We start from the raw sequence: 20,746 nt of genomic DNA, 5'->3' as shown, positions 1-20,746 counted from the left end.
TTCTTACTTATTTCTTGATCATGCCCACCCTCCCACCCTCCCTTTACCTCCTGCCTTTTCTCTCGCTCTCTCCCTTGCTCTCCCTTTTGCCCTCTCTCTTACTTTCACATTCTATCTCCTTCCCTATCTTGTTCTCCATTTCCATCTTGCACTCCTTCTCTTTCTTGCCCTCTGACTCCATTCTGCACTCTCTTCTCTCTTCTCTCTCCTTTTTGCTCTCTTTCTTCTCCCTCCTGCCCCCTATTCCATCTGCTCTCTCTCCTTCCTTCTTCCTCCCTCTCTATCATGATTCTTTTTTTATCTACCTGCTGCTATTTTCCCTTTGCCATCACTCTCCCTCTTGCCCCCTCTTCCAACTGCTCCCTTCTTAATTCTTTCTTGCTCATGCACACCCTCCCTTTAACTCCTGCTTTCTCTCTTTCTTGCTCTTCCTTTTGCACTCTGAGTTTCACTCTCTATCTCCTTCCCTATCTTGTTCTGCCTTTTTATCTTGCACTCCTTCTATTTTATGCCCTCTGACTCCATTCTGCAGTCTTTTCCCCCTTTCTACGTTCTCTCTCATGATCTCCATTTATCTTGCATCCTCTCTACTTCCTTATCTATCATACTTCTATCTCCTGCACTATCTTCCTCTTTCTTCCTTATCTTTCTCTCTCTTCTTTTCACCTCCTCTCTGCGTCCTCCGTTCTTTCTTTTGCACTCTCTCTTCCTTTTTTTTAATTACTTCTTTATTGCTATTTCTTCTCTATATATTTCTGCTCTCTTCCTTCTTCCTGCCCCCTATTCCATCTGCTCTCTCCTTTCTTCTTGCTCCTTTTCTATCTATCATACTTCTCTGTCCTGCATTCTCCTTTTTCTTTTATCTTTTCCTCTTTCTAATACTCTCCGTATTCCTCTTCCTCCCTATCTATCATTCTTCTCTCTCTCCTTTATGCTTTCTTTTCTCTCTACCGTCCCTCTCTCCTGCACCTCCTAGAGAGAGAACAGAGGGAGAGCAAAGGAAAAAAATAAATACATTACAATCTAAACAATATAGGCTGAACACAGTTATTTCTTAATTACAAAACACACCATCGCTTACCTGCAAGTCGATTCGGGGGCGTTCCCGGCTTGCCGCCGCCCAATTCCTGCAAAGAAAGGAAGATAAATAAACTCACAAATACCTTTTCCAAGTTAAAAAACTACCGGACATTGAAAAGGGACAGTCATTTGTTACAAAACACACCATCGCTTACCTGCAAGTCGATTCGGGGGCGTTCCCAGCTTTCGGCTGACGTCACGTGACGTCGGCAAAATCCAAAGAATCTCGGGAACGCCCCCGAATCTGGTCCGGCATTGACGGACAGGCCCCTCGTCCAATGGCTAGGCTCCATTTATGGAGCCAGCCAATAAATGACGAGGGCCGACCCAAACCCCACTACAGTTCTCATCAGGTTTTCGCCTGCGCGAAAAATCTTGCACTCCTTCTATTTTATGCCCTCTTGTTTGTTTGTTTGTTTGTTTGTTTGTTTGTTTGGATTTATATAGCACTTATAACCCAGGGGTCTCTAAGCGCTTTGCCTTGGGAACACGTCCTGGTTTTTCCCTGTGAGATAGCCCCTACAGGGCATCCCCAAGGTGAAAGCCAGGCATCCCGCCGCGGGGGGCCATTGTGGAGATTAAGCAAGCTTAATGCCCAGAGTTGCAGAGTGTGAACCCATGATTAGGTCAGGCACCGAAGCAAGAATTATCGAGTCCGTGGACATTTGAGCTCGAGACCCTGCCGCGTCGGGAATTGAACCCTGGTCCCGGGTCTGACCTCTGCTTCAGGGTCTGCCTGCTCTAACCAGTGAGCCACACTTCTCCTCTGACTCCATTCTGCAGTCTTTTCCCCCTTTCCACGTTCTCTCTCATGATCTCCATTTATCTTGCATCCTCTCTACTTCCTTATCTATCATACTTCTATCTCCTGCACTATCTTCCTCTTTCTTCCTTATCTTTCTCTCTCTTCTTTTCACCTCCTCTCTGCGTCCTCCGTTCTTTCTTTTGCACTCTCTCTTCCTTTTTTTTAATTACTTCTTTATTGCTATTTCTTCTCTATATATTTCTGCTCTCTTCCTTCTTCCTGCCCCCTATTCCATCTGCTCTCTCCTTTCTTCTTGCTCCTTTTCTATCTATCATACTTCTCTGTCCTGCATTCTCCTTTTTCTTTTAGCTTTTCCTCTTTCTAATACTCTCCGTATTCCTCTTCCTCCCTATCTATCATTCTTCTCTCTCTCCTTTATGCTTTCTTTTCTCTCTACCGTCCCTCTCTCCTGCACCCTCTTCCATCTGCTCTCTCTCCCTCCTTCTTGCTCATGCCCTACTTCTTACTCTTCCTTTACCTTCTGCCTTCCTCCTCTTTCTTCTTACTCCAGAGTCTTATCTCCTTCCTGCCTTCACTCCATCTCTGTCCTCATCTTGTCTTCTCTTTCTATCTTGCACTCTTTGGCTCACTGTCTCAGTCTCCATGGTGCAAGGACCCCCATAGAGAGAGATGTAGATGGAGGGCACTAAGAAGAGAGCAGTTGGAAGAGGGGGCAAGAGGAAGAGTGATGGCAAAGGGAAAAAAAGGAGAGGGAGATAAAGAATAATGATAGATAAGGCAAGAGAGAGAGAGGATGCAGAGAGTGAGCAAAAGAAAAAACAGATAAAAGATAAAGTTAAAAGGATAAAAGAGGGAGCAAGAGAGAAGAATAGTACATAGGGAGGAAGAGAAAGGGAAGACGAAAAGAAAAGTAAGGGTAGAATGAAGTCAAAAATTCCTTTTCAAACTTAAAAAATATTCCGGGCATTCAAAAGAGACAGTCATTTATTTGTTACAAAACACAACATCGCTTACCTGAAAGTAGTTACGCCAAGGAGGAGACCCGACACGGAAACACTAGAGAGAACAGCCCAAAAAAGAAACATATTAGAAGAATATAAACAAAATAGCCAAACACCTGTAAGAGAAATACAAATTACATTACAATTTGAATTGCGTACCTGAAATCCCTTGTGCCACTTACAATTTGAATCGCGTACCTGAAATCCCTTGTGCCACGGAGACAGCGAGCCATGGATCCCAAGACAAAATGCAGACCGGAAATAGTTACTATCTTGCACTCTTTGTTTTCTGTCTTCTTGCTCCATTGTACCCTTGCTTTTCTTTTTGTCTTCCCTCTTTCTTCCTCCCTATCTACTATTCTTCTCTAGCACTTTCTCCCTCTTTTATCCCTTTAACTTTCTCTCTTTTCTATCTTTTATCTGTTTTTTCCTCTTGCTCACTCTCTGCATCCACTCTTTCTCTCCTTCCTTATCTATCATTATTCTCTTTATCTCCCTCTCTGCTTTTTTTCCCCTTTGCCATCACTCTTCCTCTTGCCCACTCTTCCAACTGCTCTCTTCTTTACTGCCCTACATCTACATCTCTCTCTATGGGGGTCATTGCACCATGGACACTGAGACAGCGAGCCAAAGATCCCAAGACAAAATGGCAACGGGAAATACTTGGCCAACCCTGCTGTCAAATACCTGCAACAAAAGAAAAATAAATTTAGTCAAATTCAAAGCATTCAAAGTGACAGTATTATTATCTTTACTAAAGACAAAATTGCTTACCTGAAAGTCCTTACACCACTGAGACGGGCCTCTTGCTCCTGCACCTTCTTCCATCCATTCCTCCTTCTTGCTCATGCCCTACATCCTACCCTCCCTTTTTCTCTCTCTCTCGTGTCCTCTCTCCTTCCTGCCTTCACTCTCTATCTACGTCTCCATCTTGTCTTCACTTTCTATCCTGCACTCTTTACTTGCTATCTTCTCACTCCATTCTGCACTTACTTTTCTTCTTGCTTTCCATCTCTCTTGATCTCTCTTATGCGTCTTCTCTCTTCATCAACACTTTCTACCTACTTTGTGTGCTTTACACACATTTTTCCACTTCACTTCCAAAAGTTAGTGTTAGCATCCCTATAAGGCTATATAGATATATAGATGGTGTTAACTATAGTGTTTATTTAGGAACACTATGCCACAACTATGGAGCACCCTGGACAAACGCAATGAGCTATATTTACAACTAATTGTGTGAAAGTTTTATATGTTTGTCTGTTATTTCTTTTACAGGTGCACAAACACTCCGCAATTAGGAGTATTTTTGGAATGAGCAATTGCTCTTCCCCCCTTTTTTTATGCACTAAATCATTTTTTTGATATTTTCACTTTCACGCCCCCAGGTCAGGGTGGACGATTAGAGAGTCCATACCGCCAGGGTATAATTATGTCATTATAAATGCCTAAGTAAATTTAAACTACTGTAAAGGATGAAACATGTTGACTGACTAATTAGTATTTTAAATTAACAAATCCATTAGCTTGGGCATTAAATTCAGACACATAACTCTTTCATTTGTGTACTAAGCATCACGAATTATAGAATTTTACTTACACATTAGGCACTTTTAATTAGAAAACTCACAACATGCCTTTTTCACACAACCTGCTCCGCAGTCTTCTGGCGTCGTAGCACACCAAAGAGGCATTCGGCCTCTTTGGTGGGGCCCAATGATGAAGCATGACACTGACTAGGTCGGTGTGTGAGGGCTTTCTTTTCCACCTAAAGTGAGTGTGCAATTCCCCAGTTGCATCGCTCAGTCTCTGTGGCAATTTGAGACTTATTTAACGTCTCTTCTCTTGTTTATTTAGATTTAACAGGGGACTAAGTGTTCCTTAAGCTCCCTGCCTCTCCTATTGTTCTTTTGTACTTGCTTAAAATTACAAACAATGCTTCTAATACACTCTTTACAACTTCTAATAAAATACACATTGTGTAATTTACATTTCTATCTTTATTTTCTACCTTCCTTTCTACACCTCTATATCCTCTCTTCCTTATCATACTTCTCTCTTTTCCTTATCTTTCCTACTTTATCTTTCTCTTCATCTTTCCACTACTCTCAATCTTGCCTATCCACCCCTCTTTATTTCCATCTCTTCTTCCTGCCCTCCTTCTCTCTCTCTCTTGCTCACTTTATCCTCCTTACTACTATACTTTACTAGTTACTCTATACTACATACACTTCTAATACTCTATTTACGACTACTAATATGCTTCATCACTCAGTCCACACACATACTACACATACAACTTCTACAGTCTTAAAGTATGTACTACATATACACTTTGTACACACAATTTCTACACATATGCCTTTATACATATACGTTCGCCACTCTTTACACATGCACTCTTTACACATGCACTCTTTACACATGCACTCTTTACACATGCACTCTTTACACATGCACTCTTTACACATGCACTCTTTACACATGCACTCTAGTCACAATGTTTCTAAAACGTATATCCACATACAATACAATATATAGTATTAAATATAACTTACTGTATACACTTTTTAATACTAGTAATTAATTAAAATTAAGAACTTTTTGCTAAATATTTTTATATACTAACAATGATTAGGAGTATCGAGCCACTTTTATTATATTATTATCTAAACTCAATATTAATGCTTGTTTTCATTCTTCCTTAGATTGCCAATTGATTGAATAAGATCAGACGTTCATAATTCTTTGACACATCATCAGTGAAAACATCATCACGGTAAAAGTATCTATTTTGCTTCTGTATTCACTTGTAAGTATAGAAATAGCAAGGAAAAAAATAAGACACATATATCAACACACACACACACACATATATATATATATATATATATGTATATATATATGTATATATATTGTATATACTTATAATTAGAAAATATCGCATAGAAGATTTACATAGGTAACATTAATCTTAAGAAAAAAAAATTATTTAAGACAAAAGTAAAAGTAATTGCTTTGTTTTGCTACCAGCACCAACTATAAAACAGGTCAAAAACAACAGAGTGGATTTAGATCAATAAAACTAGACCTAATCATATATAGACTTATTTATTTAAAAAAATTATATATATATTTATATAGTTACCATTGAAAATTATTTCTTTTGTAAAGACAATTGATAATTGTTTGGAAATATATACAATTACAAGTATCTTTTTTAAATAAGTTATCAACCTGTAACTTGAAATCTATTTAAAAACAGTAAAATAACTATATATATATATACAAATAAATATATACAAATATATCTATATATATATATATATATATACGCTAATAGTATAAATTATAGCTAGTACATCACTAAAATTGTAAAAAAGATACATCTAAAGTTGCTATCTAAAATACAAAGCAAAAAAATAGTGTAAAATTACATTAATTGCCTAGGATTATAGTTAACTACAAGACAAATATAAATTAGCTATATATATATATATATATATATATATATATATATATATATATATATATATATATATAACAGAGAGAGAGAGAGAACAATAAAAGACTCAGGTATAACAAAAAAATCTAGCAATACTGTAGCGATATCAAATTATTTAATAAATTAGCTTAGCTAAGATGCAAATACTAGCAGCAGATTATCATCAAGGTCATGACAAATTTACATGCAATTCTAGAGGTTATCAATGCTTGCCAAATAGTACATTTGCAATTATACACAACTATTACAAAGATGCACATACATGGACTAAAGAAGACTTGCATTACATTATGAAATTAGGTGATGCTTTATATATAGATATGCATTTACTTAATAGCGAACAACTTAGGCATCCAGATGAGTTACCAAATTTTATTGAACACAATACTACTATCTATTCTCTTAAACTTAAAGAACCTTATTATGGAGACATATTACAACAATGTGACCCTTCGTTTCCAAATCTCAACAAAATATTAAAACAGGCACTTGATTACAACTCCGGTGTTATACTTTGCATGGAAATTTATGTTATTTCCATTTTTAAGAAAAATGATTCGTACTTTGTATTTGACTCACATAGTCGTGATAACACTGGAATGCCTCACCCAAATGGAACATGTATTACTATACAGTTCAGATTTGAAAAACTTCTAGAGTACATCACAAATCTGGCACACTATCTAAAGAAACCAAACATGAATTGTGTACCGTATGAATTAACTCCAATACAAATAAGTACGATTAAAAAAGAATCACTTCAAAAAGCAATGGTGCTTCATGAAAAAAATAAGAATGCAGTAGCACCGAAAAGTATTTATGTGTATTCTACTAAAGCTAGTGAACATTTTTTCACACAAGCATTTGAAATGCGTATAGAAAGTGCCAAAAAATTCATTCAGAGATGTCAATCTAAAAAAAAGACTTTTTTGAATAAGGAACAGCCATTAGCATCTTTAGATAATACTCCTAGTACTAGTACATATTCCTGTGCAATTCTCACTACAACAGGGCCTAATAATCTATCTAAAAACAACAGCAAGCAGATCAGCACAACACAATATACTAATACACCACAAGAGACTACTCCTACTGACACATATGCAAGTATACTTAAGAAAACACTAAAGGGCAACACAGAAAGACAACATATTAATAGCACACACATAAATGTACAACAGACAATACCAGCAAGTAATTTAAATACCAACACATATTCTAGTAATGTAATTAATAGCACACACATAAATGTACAACAAACAATATACACAAGTAATTTACATACAAACACATATTCAAGTGATTACTATAATACATATAAACGTATTACTGGAAGTAATGACAGTTTACTTCATGATAATATACACAATAGCACATTGCACAACAAGGAAAGTAGCACAAATAATACCAATATAGATTCAAATATTTTAACACAAACACCACAAGGAAATACCTTTTTACATAACACACATCCACAGGAAAAAAATACACATAGTGATAAAAGTATTCACTATACACATTCTCTTCAAAATAGTATATTTGCTATTCTAAAGAACTACTGTAAACCAGCATATATTTGGGATAGTGTAGACTTGCACTGTATTATGAATCTTGGAGATGCTTTGTACACTGAAATGCACTCTGTTGATGAACAAGATTGTATGCAACCTCTAAAGTTACCAAATTACATAGTTAGCAATGACATAATTTATTCTACAAAGCTCAAAAAATGCTTTAGCGAAGAACTAACAAAATCAGCACAAACTTTACATAGTAAATTTATATCTGCATTAACTTCTACAATTAATTCACAAACTGGTGTATTGATCTCTATAGGTAGATATATAATTTCAGTCTTCAAAACTATACATACATACTCTCTATTTGATTCACATAGCCAAAATGAAAATGCAATACAACATTCTAATGGAACATGTATTGCTATCCAAATTGACTCTATTAATCTTATTATAGAATACATCCTAAAGTTAGGCAATAGAGAACAAATTACTAATTCTGAGAGTATTATTTTAGATTTAACTACTGTGAACATAACAACAATTAGCAAAAAAGGATTACAGCAAACACAACGGAATCATAAACAAGGAAATGTAAAGTCTAGAAAAAGCATATATGTTCATACGACACATATATCTATAAATGCATTAGGGGAAATTCCTTCAAATAACTTACAAGTAGAAAATACATTAATAAACACACAAAAGAGCAATAGTCAAGACAATAGACTGCATGTAACAGAAGACAGTTATTTAGCTTCACACATAGCTCTTAACAATACTGAGATAATAAACACATTAACAGCTGATGTTGAATCACTAATTCAAACAACCAATATAGAAATTCTAGAAATAAACAGTAATAGAAAAAGAAAACGGACACAAAACAAAGAGAATGAACTTAATCATAGAGATATAGCAGGTCAAACAACAAATGATATAATTAGGATATTTCAGGAAGAAATAAGATATGGACCTGAGTACACTTGCACTATTTGCAATCAACTATGGCATAAGCAAAGTCTTCAAAAAACAAACAGTATTAGTAAGAGAGCTAAATTCATAGAATGTAACATTAGCAAATACAGAACAGATGAGATATGCAGAACATGTTACACATATATATCTAAAGACAAAATACCTCCATGTTCAGTATATAATGGGGTGACATTTCCTGATATCCCAGCAGTCTTACACTTGCATAACTTAGAAGAAAGATTAGTATCACCAAGAATACCTTTTTTACAAATTAGAACATTACCACGTGGATTCCAAAAATCTCTATCAGGTGCAGTAGTAAATGTACCTGCAGACGTTATGACAACAGTAACTGTTTTACCAAGGCAAATTAATGATAACATGACAATTCCAATAAAATTAAAAAGAAAATTAAGTTATAAATCTTATACCCATTATGAAAATGTTAGACCAAACAAAGTAAAACGTGCAGCTTTATATTTAGCCACTACTAGCACTTTGTTTCAAGAATATGGAATCACTATTAATAAAGATTGGGATTATACAACACAAGATATACATTCTTGTGATGAGACTTCAGATACAAGTTATATGTCAGATTCCTCAGACAATATTCCAGCAGGAAATTTAGATACTATGTTAGATAATGAAACTATTACTACAGAAACAAATAATATTTTAAGTTTAGCACCTGCAGAATATAACACACCAAGAGGCTTGTATGAAGACAAAGATTCTGAATATTTGGCATTCCCAACTATATTTTGCGGAAAACGAAGGCCAACTAATAAAGAAAGGCATGTCCCAATACATTACAGCACAATCTGTCAATCAGAAGTAAGAAGTAATGATCTAAGAGTAGCAAAGTGTGCTACTAATCTTTTCTTTAAATTAAAAACATTACACATTAAACAATTACAGAGCAAAATATTTATATCTCTTAGGAAATACTTTAATAATGGAAACATTATAACTGCCAAAGACATAAAAGATAAATTAGATACAATTTTACAGTATAATGAAGGATACAAAATACTTAAAACTATCCGTAGTTCACCACCATATTGGGAGCAATGCAAAAAAGACCTTTTTGCTATGATTAGACAATTAGGATTACCAACTTTTTTTTAACTTTATCTGCTGCAGAAACTAAATGGTATCACTTAATTAACATATTATTACGTACAGAAAAAAGACCAGAATGCACAAAAGAAGAATTTAAAAATATGTCATGGGAAACAAAATGCCAATTAATACAGCAAAATCCCATTACATGTGCAAGACATTTTGACTTCCAAGTTAGGAAATTATTTAATTCTATTTTATTGCATGAAAGTAATCCGATTGGCAAAATTATTGATTACTTTTATAGAGTGGAATTCCAACAACGGGGATCACCACATATACATGCTATAATATGGATAGAAAATGCTCCACTATATGAAACTTCTGATAGGAATGAAGTCACTACTTTCATAAATAAGTATGTTACATGTGCAAAAACACAAGAACCAGATATAGAGTCTTTACTACCTCTACAAAGACACGGCCATACCAAAAACTGCCGTATCAAACATAAAAGAACATGCAAATATCATTATCCCAGATATCCAATGCCTGAAACTTTTATACTAGAACCAATAGAGCTAGACAAAACAAATAACGAGCTCTTACAGCAAATTGAACTAATACATCTAACTATAAACAGCCAAGAATTTTCAAATTATACTTTTGAACAGTTTTTACATTCAATGAACATAGATCTAAAACAATATACTTTATGTATACAATCTATTATAGAAAAAAATACTATTTTCTTGAAAAGGACACCAGCTGAATGCTTTATAAATAACTACAATCCAACTATTTTGAAAGCATGGCAAGCAAACATAGATATACAATACATCTTAGATGCATATGCATTGGCTGTGTATATTGTTTCATACATTAGTAAATCACAGCGAGGAATGAGCAAATTAATTGCCCAAGCTGCTAAAGAAGTACATGCCAATCCGAGTATTAAAGAACAACTTAAGCATATAGGTAACAAATTCTTAAACTGTACAGAAATAAGTGCCCAAGAAGCAGCATATCTAATACTACAAATTCCTTTACGGAAAAGTTCAAGATCTTTTGTATTTATCAATACAAGTCCTAATGAAAAGCGTACATACTTATTAAAAGACATCGAAACTATCAATTCTTTACCAGATGAGTCTTGTAAAATACAATATGATAATATTATAGTGAGGTACAGCAAACGCCCTGTAAAATTAGAAACATGTACATTAGCTGACTATGCATCTATGTATAATGAAAAGAAAAAATGTAAAGGAAAAGAAGAAACAGGCCATGACAATTTCCTTATTGAAAATAACTTTCATAGCTCAGATGACGAAGAACTTGAGATAAATTTAGTAGACGAAACAAACTACATAAAAAGGAAAAAAGCAAGAGTAATTCGCTATTGCAGATTTAACATCAAAAATGACTCCGAAAACTACTATAGAGAATTGCTCATGCTTTTTTACCCATGGCGAAATGAACATAATATAATTAATAACAAGGAAACGTATTATGAACGCTATCTAGAACTTAAAAATGCAGTTGATTCAAACCATAATAAATATAATAAACATAATAAACTACTAACAACTAATAGCAATGAAACTAGTATATTAGATACATTGCTACCACCAATAGATGCAGAAGAAGATAACGCCATATTCCATGAAGTCCAAAATAATGAAAACCCATTGTATGACCTATCATTTGATTTAGGGATTAGAAGTACAAGTAGAGAAGAAGCACTAAGCAATAACATAATGCCAAAAGAACAATATGATAGTATAATGCAAAATCTAACAGCAGAACAACTTAACTTTATATATCATCATTTGCATTGGGTTAAAACTAAAGAAACACCATGCTACACATTTTGTACAGGTGGTGCAGGAGTAGGCAAAAGTTTCCTTATAACAGCACTTTACCAAACATTAGTACGTTATTACAATACAAAAGCAGGAGAAAACCCAGATAACATATATGTATTGCTTACAGCTCCAACTGGCAAAGCAGCACATAACATTCAAGGCAAAACACTACATAGTACTTTTAAAATACCTATTTCACAAACACTAACTCATAGACAGCTAACTCATGAGAATAGAAGCACACTACAAGGTCAGCTAATGCATCTTAAATTGCTAATAATTGATGAAATATCAATGGTAGGGGCAAATGTATTCAACTTTATACATAATAGATTGCAAGAGATAAAAATGTCTGATCTCCCTTTTGGCGGAATATCTATTTTAGCAATTGGAGACTTTTACCAATTGAAGCCAGTTTTTGACCCATACATATTTGACAACCCAAAACATTCATATAGGCCAGTAAGTACTAATTTATGGCAGACACATTTCAAGTTATTTGAGTTGACTAAAATAATGAGACAACAAAATGACTTGCCATTTGCTGAACTACTAAACAGATTAAGAGAAGGGAAACAAACAAATGAAGATATTATTCAGATAAAAACACGAGAAATAGAGCCACCTGAAACCATTAGCAAAACGATCCCTTACATTATGGGAACTAACAATGAAGTCAATAGCATAAATAATGCAGTTTTATTAGAACATATAACTCATTACCCAGTTTACACAGCTACAGCAATAGATACAGTTGCAGCAGACTTAAGTGAAGCAGTAAAAAAAAAAATACTCCAACAGTTGCCCACAGATCCTACTAAAACAATGAGCCTGCCATCAATATTACATATTGCATTGCAATTAAGATATGATTTAACAAACAATATAAATGTCAATGATGGTTTAACAAATGGTGCAACAGGTATAGTAGAATTTGTAGAAACTATCAATAACAGACCAAATGTAATTTGGATTAATTTTGATAAAGAAACAGTAGGTAAATTAACAAGACAAGAAAACAAACACATATATCACAGTAATATTTTGCCTCATTGGACACCCATTCATGCTATTACACGGCATTTCCAATATACACAGAAATTTATAACTATTATACGCAAACAATTCCCATTGCGACAATCATCTGCAAGAACTATACATAGAACACAAGGAGAAACAATTGAGCCCATTTACATTCACTTTAACAACAGTAAAGTACATCATCTGCATTATGTAGCTTTAAGCAGAGCTAAATCTTTAGACAACATATACATTAGAAACTTTCAGCAAGACAAAATAGCTGTACATCCAAAAGTACATGAAGAAATGACACGTTTAAGAACACACATGCAATTACAAATATCAGTACCACAATTAGATCGCTATAGACAACAGTGTAATATAATTGTCCATAACATACGGTCCTTGCAAAGAAATTACACTGCTATTAAATCGGACCAAAATATCATGAACAGTGATATTATATGCCTCACTGAAATAAACACAACTAGAAAAGCAGGTAAGAATACGTTCCTAATAGAACAATATCACCTAGTATTATTTGATAAATTTCACAACCAGCACACAAAGCATGGTATTGCCATTTATTACAAAAAAAACATGCTTTTATCGCCAATATATCAAACACAACACGAAATTGACTTGTTATTTTTCACTCAGCATCTTAATGATTCTGAATACTTATTTATTATACTGTACAAACCACCACATGTACTTTTGCAAACATTATTACAAGTTTTAAGTAGCATAATTAACTTGTATCCAAATTCGAAATATGTCATCATGGGAGACTTCAATATAGATTTAACACAAATGTCACCAAACAGAACTTTGCTATTAGAATATATGCTACAGCAATTTCAATGCCAGCAAAAAATACAACAATACACAACAGACTACAATTCAACACTAGATCACATCTATACTAATGACAACATCATGCACTACAGTACATTAGAATCATATTATAGTGATCACAAAGCATTATGGGTGGCAGTTTAAAATGCAACAACTTCATTAACATGCGATTTTATTACAGGTAATAGCAAAAGGGGAAAAATTTATGTTCAGAATGTGTACTAACATTTTCTCTCGTTTCAGATGATTTCCATACAAGACCTCAAAAAAATGAAACCTGAAGACAACAAACCGTACCAAAAAACAATCCGAGCCAACGTTATAAAATGTTCCACAAAAACAAACTATACAAATGCTAAACAAGAGAACAAAGTCATGTATCATCTAGCTCTAGCTGATGAAAGTAGTTGCATTAAAGCAACGTGCTACAATGAGCCATTTTACCAGCAAACTAAAGAAGGACAAGCTATTATGATTCGCAATTTCTTAGCCAAAAACAATGTGATTATCATCACGAAACAAACGAAACTATCACGCATGATCCCCTTAACTATACCTCAAGAAATAATACAGGAGGCAGAATATATCCTACAACCCCCTGCTCCACCAATATCACCTATAAAAACAGTTAAAACAGCTTCACTACGCTCATTAATGAGCATTTCTGGGACTATTGCAGAGGTAAGCTTATAAAAAGAAAGAAAATTATCACACACCCTTTTACACACACACTATATACCAAAAACTCTTGCACACAATACTTACCGCTTTGACCGACTCTCACTCTTTGACCGACTCTCACTCTTTGACAGACTCTCTCTCTTTGACAGACTCTCTCTCTTTGACAGACTCTCTCTTTCACAGACTCTCTCTCTTTCACAGACTCTCTCTCTTTCACAGACTCTCTCTCATTGACAGACTCTCTTGGACAGACTCTCTTTGACAGACTCTCTCTCTTTGACAGACTCTCTCTTTGACCGACTCTCTTTGACCGACTCTCTTTGACCGACTCTCTTTGACCGACTCTCTTTGACCGACTCTCTTTGACAGACTCTCTCTCTTTCACAGACTCTCTCTCTTTCACAGACTCTCTCTCTTTAACAGACTCTCTCTCTTTAACAGACTCTCTCTCTTTGACAGACTCTCTCTCTTTGACAGACTCTCTCTCTCTTTGACAGACTCTCTCTCTCTTTGACAGACTCTCTCTCTCTTTGACAGACTCTCTCTCTCTTTGACAGACTCTCTCTCTCTTTGACAGACTCTCTCTCTTTGACAGACTCTCTCTCTTTGACAGACTCTCTCTCTTTGACAGACTCTCTCTCTTTGACAGACTCTCTCTTTGACACTCTCTCTCTTTGACACTCTCTCTTTGACAGACTCTCTCTCTTTGACAGACTCTCTTTGACAGACTCTCTTTGACAGACTCTCTCTCTTTGACCGACTCTCTCTTTGACAGACTCTCTCTTTGACAGACTCTGTCTCTTTGACAGACTCTCTCTCTTTCACAGACTCTCTCTCTTTGACAGACTCTCTCTCTTTCACAGACTCTCTCTCTTTAACAGACTCTCTCTCTTTCACAGACTCTCTCTCTTTGACAGACTCTCTCTCTTTGACAGACTCTCTCTCTCTTTGACAGACTCTCTCTCTCTTTGACAGACTCTCTCTCTCTTTGACAGACTCTCTCTCTCTTTGACAGACTCTCTCTCTTTGACAGACTCTCTCTCTTTGACAGACTCTCTCTCTTTGACAGACTCTCTCTCTTTGACAGACTCTCTCTTTGACAGACTCTCTCTCTTTGACAGACTCTCTCTCTTTGACAGACTCTCTCTCTTTGACAGACTCTCTCTTTGACAGACTCTCTCTTTGACACTCTCTCTCTTTGACACTCTATCTCTTTGACAGACTCTCTCTCTTTGACAGACTCTCTTTGACAGACTCTCTTTGACAGACTCTCTCTCTTTGACAGACTCTCTCTCTTTGACAGACTCTCTCTTTGACCGACTCTCTCTTTGACAGACTCTGTCTCTTTGACAGACTCTCTCTCTTTCACAGACTCTCTCTCTTTGACAGACTCTCTCTTTCACAGATTCTCTCTCTTTGACAGACTCTCTCTCTTTAACCGACTCTCTCTCTTTAACAGACTCTCTCTCTTTGACAGACTCTCTCTCTTTGACAGACTCTCTCTCTTTGACAGACTCTCTCGCTTTGACAGACTCTCTTTGACAGACTCTCTCTCTTTGACAGACTCTCTCTCTTTGACAGACTCTCTCTCTTTGACAGACTCTCTTTGACAGACTCTCTTTGACAGACTCTCTTTGACAGACTCTCTCTCTTTGACAGACTCTCTCTCTTTGACAGACTCTCTCTTTGACCGACTCTCTCTTTGACAGACTCTGTCTCTTTGACAGACTCTCTCTCTTTCACAGACTCTCTCTCTTTGACAGACTCTCTCTTTCACAGATTCTCTCTCTTTGACAGACTCTCTCTCTTTAACCGACTCTCTCTCTTTAACAGACTCTCTCTCTTTGACAGACTCTCTCTCTTTGACAGACTCTCTCTCTTTGACAGACTCTCTCGCTTTGACAGACTCTCTCTTTGACAGACTCTCTCTCTCTTTGACAGACTCTCTCTTTGACAAACTCTCTCTCTCTTTGACAGACTCTCTCTCTTTGACAGACTCTCTCTTTGACAGACTCTCTCTTTGACAGACTCTCTCTCTTTGACAGACTCTCTCTCTTTGACAGACTCTCTCTCTTTGACAGACTCTCTCTTTGACAGACTCTCTCTCTCTTTGACAGACTCTCTCTCTCTTTGACAGACTCTCTCTCTCTTTGACAGACTCTCTCTCTCTTTGACAGACTCTCTCTCTCTTTGACAGACTCTCTCTCTCTTTGACAGACTCTCTCTCTCTTTGACAGACTCTCTCTCTCTCTTTGACAGACTCTCTCTCTCTCTTTGACAGACTCTCTCTCTCTTTGACAGACTCTCTCTCTTTGACAGACTCTCTCTCTTTGACAGACTCTCTCTCTTTGACAGACTCTCTCTCTCTTTGACACTCTCTCTCTCTCTTTGACACTCTCTCTCTGACAGACTCTCATAAAAAACACTTTCATACACACTCTTGAGCACACTCTTTCGCACACTCACACACTTTCACACACATTCTTTAACACACACATTCTGCTACAACACGCTCACACAAACTCTTTAACACCCACACTCTTACACACCAACACTGTAACATAATAAAAAAAATTCTATTACCAATTTTTTGTCTTACAGGAAGAAGAAACAAAAACAATTATTATTGCTGGCCAAGATACAAAACTTAAATCAATAACTGTGAAAGATACAACGGACTCAGTGAAAATAACTCTTTGGAGAGATGCCACAGACTTCCCCATAGAAATTGGATCCTACATAAAGATGACGCACCTGACAGTGCATGAATTTAGCAGCAATAAAATGTTAAACACAACAAGAAATACACAATTTCAAGTAAGTACAAATTATTAAACTATTAATAACTTGCTCTACTACTCAATCTATACTATTTACTTTTTAAAACACTATCAAACTCTATATTCACTAATTACAATTCACTCAAACTCTCTCTTCTAATACTCTCTATCTAAATCAATTAAGCTATACTACGTATTCTACTAATCACTACTATAAAACTCACTAATACTCTCCACTAATAAATCTACTACTCAATCTTAACTACTCTCTCTTTATTACTCACACCATAAAAAAACACAATTACAGAAAAATAACATTCACTATTTCAAAATAACTTACTAAGAATGCCCAACTATCACTTACAAATATGACTTTAATACTTACACTTAAGTACACAATTTTGTCGTTTTCAAATTCTCTTTATACTACTACGCCAATAACTTCAATACTCCCAAAAATAATTAACAATGCACTAAAAAAAAACACACTCTACTAATAACTCAAACTCAACTCACACTGCACTATTAACTATAATCACTATTTACAATACTCTTCTAAAACACAAAACTAGTACCTACTACTCACTATTTATTAATACGTATTTTTACTAAAGTACCTATAACATTACAAAACAGTCTCTAATCCTCTATTATACACACTATATTATACCTTTTCACTATCTTTACTCACATCTATCCTTTCTTAAACTATCTTCACTACTTATTAACATTATTTAAGCCTGCATATAACAAGAAATTTTTCCGTAGGTCAACACAAGAAAAAAAAAGGACTTCAAAAAAATGAAATTAACTAACTTCTTTTTCCTTCACAGAAAATACAACCACCAGAAGAAGAAATAAATATGACTATATATGGGCTAGAAACTGCGCATCAGGAACACTGTACACTAAATGTACATATTGATAACGCCGAAAATTTACAATCAGTAGAAATAAATAACAATGTTCTACTGGACTTCTTCAATATACCAGCCGACATTGACGACATTCAAGAAGCTCTAATGCCTAGCTGGCCAAAAAATGTTAATGTCATTTTTCAAAACGGATACATACTAAAAATACATGAGTTGTAAAAAAGAACACAATACTTTACTGTAAATAGAAGTACAAAAAGAAGATATTCAAATTATGTTTCAGTAAAAAGGCTAAAAATACAGTATTTTAATTAAAGTTTAATTTGCTTTCATACAATAATACTAAATATATTTACTTAAATACAATTTTTAAAGCTTTTTATCTTGTCTTTGCATTATTATTTACAGAGTACATAAGATATGTTACTGGCCAATTTTACTTTAAAAAGACTACAACAAATGCAATAATTCTATGTTCTATAGCAAATTGAGCAAAATGCATAAAATGTTACTGTGCACAATTTTTTTTTTTTACAGAAGCTACACCACATGCACTCATTCTATGTTCTGTAGCAAATTCATCTGTCTTATACCTTGTGAAAGAATGGGAAAATACAAACATCCCACATTCATTAGAACTGCTACTCCCGTGATAATGCTCATATACCTACACTTTCATCCATCCACCCATCATTCATCCCACCACCTTTTCATACATCTTTCATCCATGCAATATTTTATCCACCCATACATCAGCCACGTTTTATTCCATTCGTCCACCCTTTTATCCTACCATGCATCCTTTCATCCACACTTTCATTCATCCACACTTGCATCTTTCCATCCATACTTTCTCAGCCACACTTCGATCCATCCACCCATCATATAGCCACCTACATTTTCACACATCCATTCATCATTCATGCAACATTTTTATTAATACATCCATCTAACATTTCATTCTACTAACAATACATTCACTCACTTTCAGCTTTACATCCATACATCCATCCTTTACACATCCACCCTTCTATCCATCCACTCATCATTCGTCCACCCACCTTTTCAACAATACATCATTCATCCATGCAACATTTTCTACATCCATCTTAAAATGTCAGTCTCCAATATATATACACATCAACGCATCCATCCAGCAACACATCATTTATCCACCGACATTTTCACAAATACATCATACATCCATGCAACATTTTAACTATCCATACTTTCATTCTACCATCCATCCTTCATCCATCCAACGTTTCATCTATACATCCATCCACCCACACTTTCATCCACCCACCCATCATTCATCACAACACATTTTCACACATCCATACGTCATTCATCCATGCAACATTTTATACATCCATACATCCACCTTTTCTTACATCCGTCCTTCCGTCCACCCTTTTATCCTTCCATGCATCCTTTCATCCACACTTTTATTCATCCATCCTTCAGCCAGCCACACTTCCACCTTTCCATACATCCATCCTTTACTCATCCACCCTTCGATCCATACACCCATCATACAGCCACATAAATTTCCACACATCCATCCATCATTCATGCAACATTTTTAATACATTCATCTACCATTTCATTCTACTAACAATACATCCATCCACTTTCAGCTTTCCATTCAGACAGCCATCATTTACACATCCACCCTTCTATCCATTCACTCATCATTCGTCCAACAACTTTTTCAACGATCCATCAATCATTCATCCATGCAACATTTTCTACATCCATCTTAAAATTTAATTCCACAATCTATACACACATCAACACATCCATCCAGCCACACATTATTTATCCACCTAGCTTTTCACACATGCATCATACATCCATGCAACTTTAACTATCCATCCTTTCATTCTTCCATCCATCCTTCATACATCCTTCATCCATCCAACATTTCATCTATACATCAATTCACCCACACTTTCATCCATCCACCCATCATTCATCACACCACCTTTTCACACATCCATACATCATTCATCCATGCAACATTTTATACATCCATACAACCACCTTTTCTTTCATCCGTCCTTCCGTCCACCCTTTCATCCTTCCACGCATCCTTTCATCCATTCACACTTTCAACAATACATCCTGCATCCATCCACTTTTTCATCCTTCCATCCATCCTTTACACATCCACACACCTTTTCAAACATCCATCATTCATCCATGCAACATTTTATACATCAATCTTCAGATTCTTCAGAACTTATGGGGTTTTTCAAACTAGTAAAGTCACTGTGTAATATTGTGCCTATGCATGGTTCTGTGTGGCATCCTCAAGTGCCTTATTGATGTTTTACAACAATACATGCAATCGCATTCTAAGACCTTCACATCATTGTATATGTTTAAAGAAGTTTCGAAGCAGCTGCCTGCATCCATCTAAAAGTGGCTTGTACAAGATATATTTTCATAAGTTGAAAAAAAGGACACAACACTTTACTGTAAATGGAAGTTAAAAAAACAATTACATTACGTTTCATAAAAAATGTAAAAGTATTTTCTGTAAAGTTTAATTTGCTTACATACAATAATAATAAATATATTTACTTAAATAAAAAATGTAAACCTTATCTTGTCTTTGCATTATTATTTACAAAAAACATAAATATGTTACTGTGCAAATTTAGTTTTAAAAAAAATACAACAAATGCACTCATTCTATGTTCTATAGCAAATTGATCAAAATGCCTAAATTATGTTACTGTGCAAT

General features: G+C 35.3%; 1 protein-coding gene across 1 annotated transcript; it reads left to right on the top strand.

Moving 5' to 3' along the window:
• Positions 1-5,561: 5,561 nt before the first annotated feature.
• On the top strand, positions 5,562-19,552 carry LOC144785161 (uncharacterized). Its single transcript, XM_078664225.1, has 4 exons — positions 5,562-5,626; positions 13,902-14,339; positions 16,941-17,156; positions 17,953-19,552. Exons 2-4 carry the CDS (start codon positions 13,902-13,904, stop codon positions 18,211-18,213), a joined length of 915 nt encoding a protein of 304 aa, XP_078520351.1. The 5' UTR covers positions 5,562-5,626; the 3' UTR covers positions 18,214-19,552.
• The last annotated feature ends 1,194 nt before the right edge of the window (positions 19,553-20,746 follow it).

The sequence above is a fragment of the Lissotriton helveticus genome, chromosome 10 (genome assembly GCF_964261635.1).
Source record: "Lissotriton helveticus chromosome 10, aLisHel1.1, whole genome shotgun sequence".
NCBI classification, from domain to species: Eukaryota; Metazoa; Chordata; class Amphibia; order Caudata; family Salamandridae; genus Lissotriton; species Lissotriton helveticus.
Note: the sequence above shows the minus strand (reverse complement) of the source record. Positions and strands in the feature narration are given on the sequence as shown.

Excerpts from the sequence above, each read along its gene's own strand:
- LOC144785161 (XM_078664225.1), top strand. The coding sequence starts at position 13,902 with ATGATTTCCATACAAGACCTCAAAAAAATGAAACCTGAAGACAACAAA. Across the intron at positions 14,340-16,940 it reads TTTCTGGGACTATTGCAGAG|GAAGAAGAAACAAAAACAAT; the intron begins GTAAGCTTATAA and ends TTTGTCTTACAG. Across the intron at positions 17,157-17,952 it reads CAAGAAATACACAATTTCAA|AAAATACAACCACCAGAAGA; the intron begins GTAAGTACAAAT and ends TTTCCTTCACAG.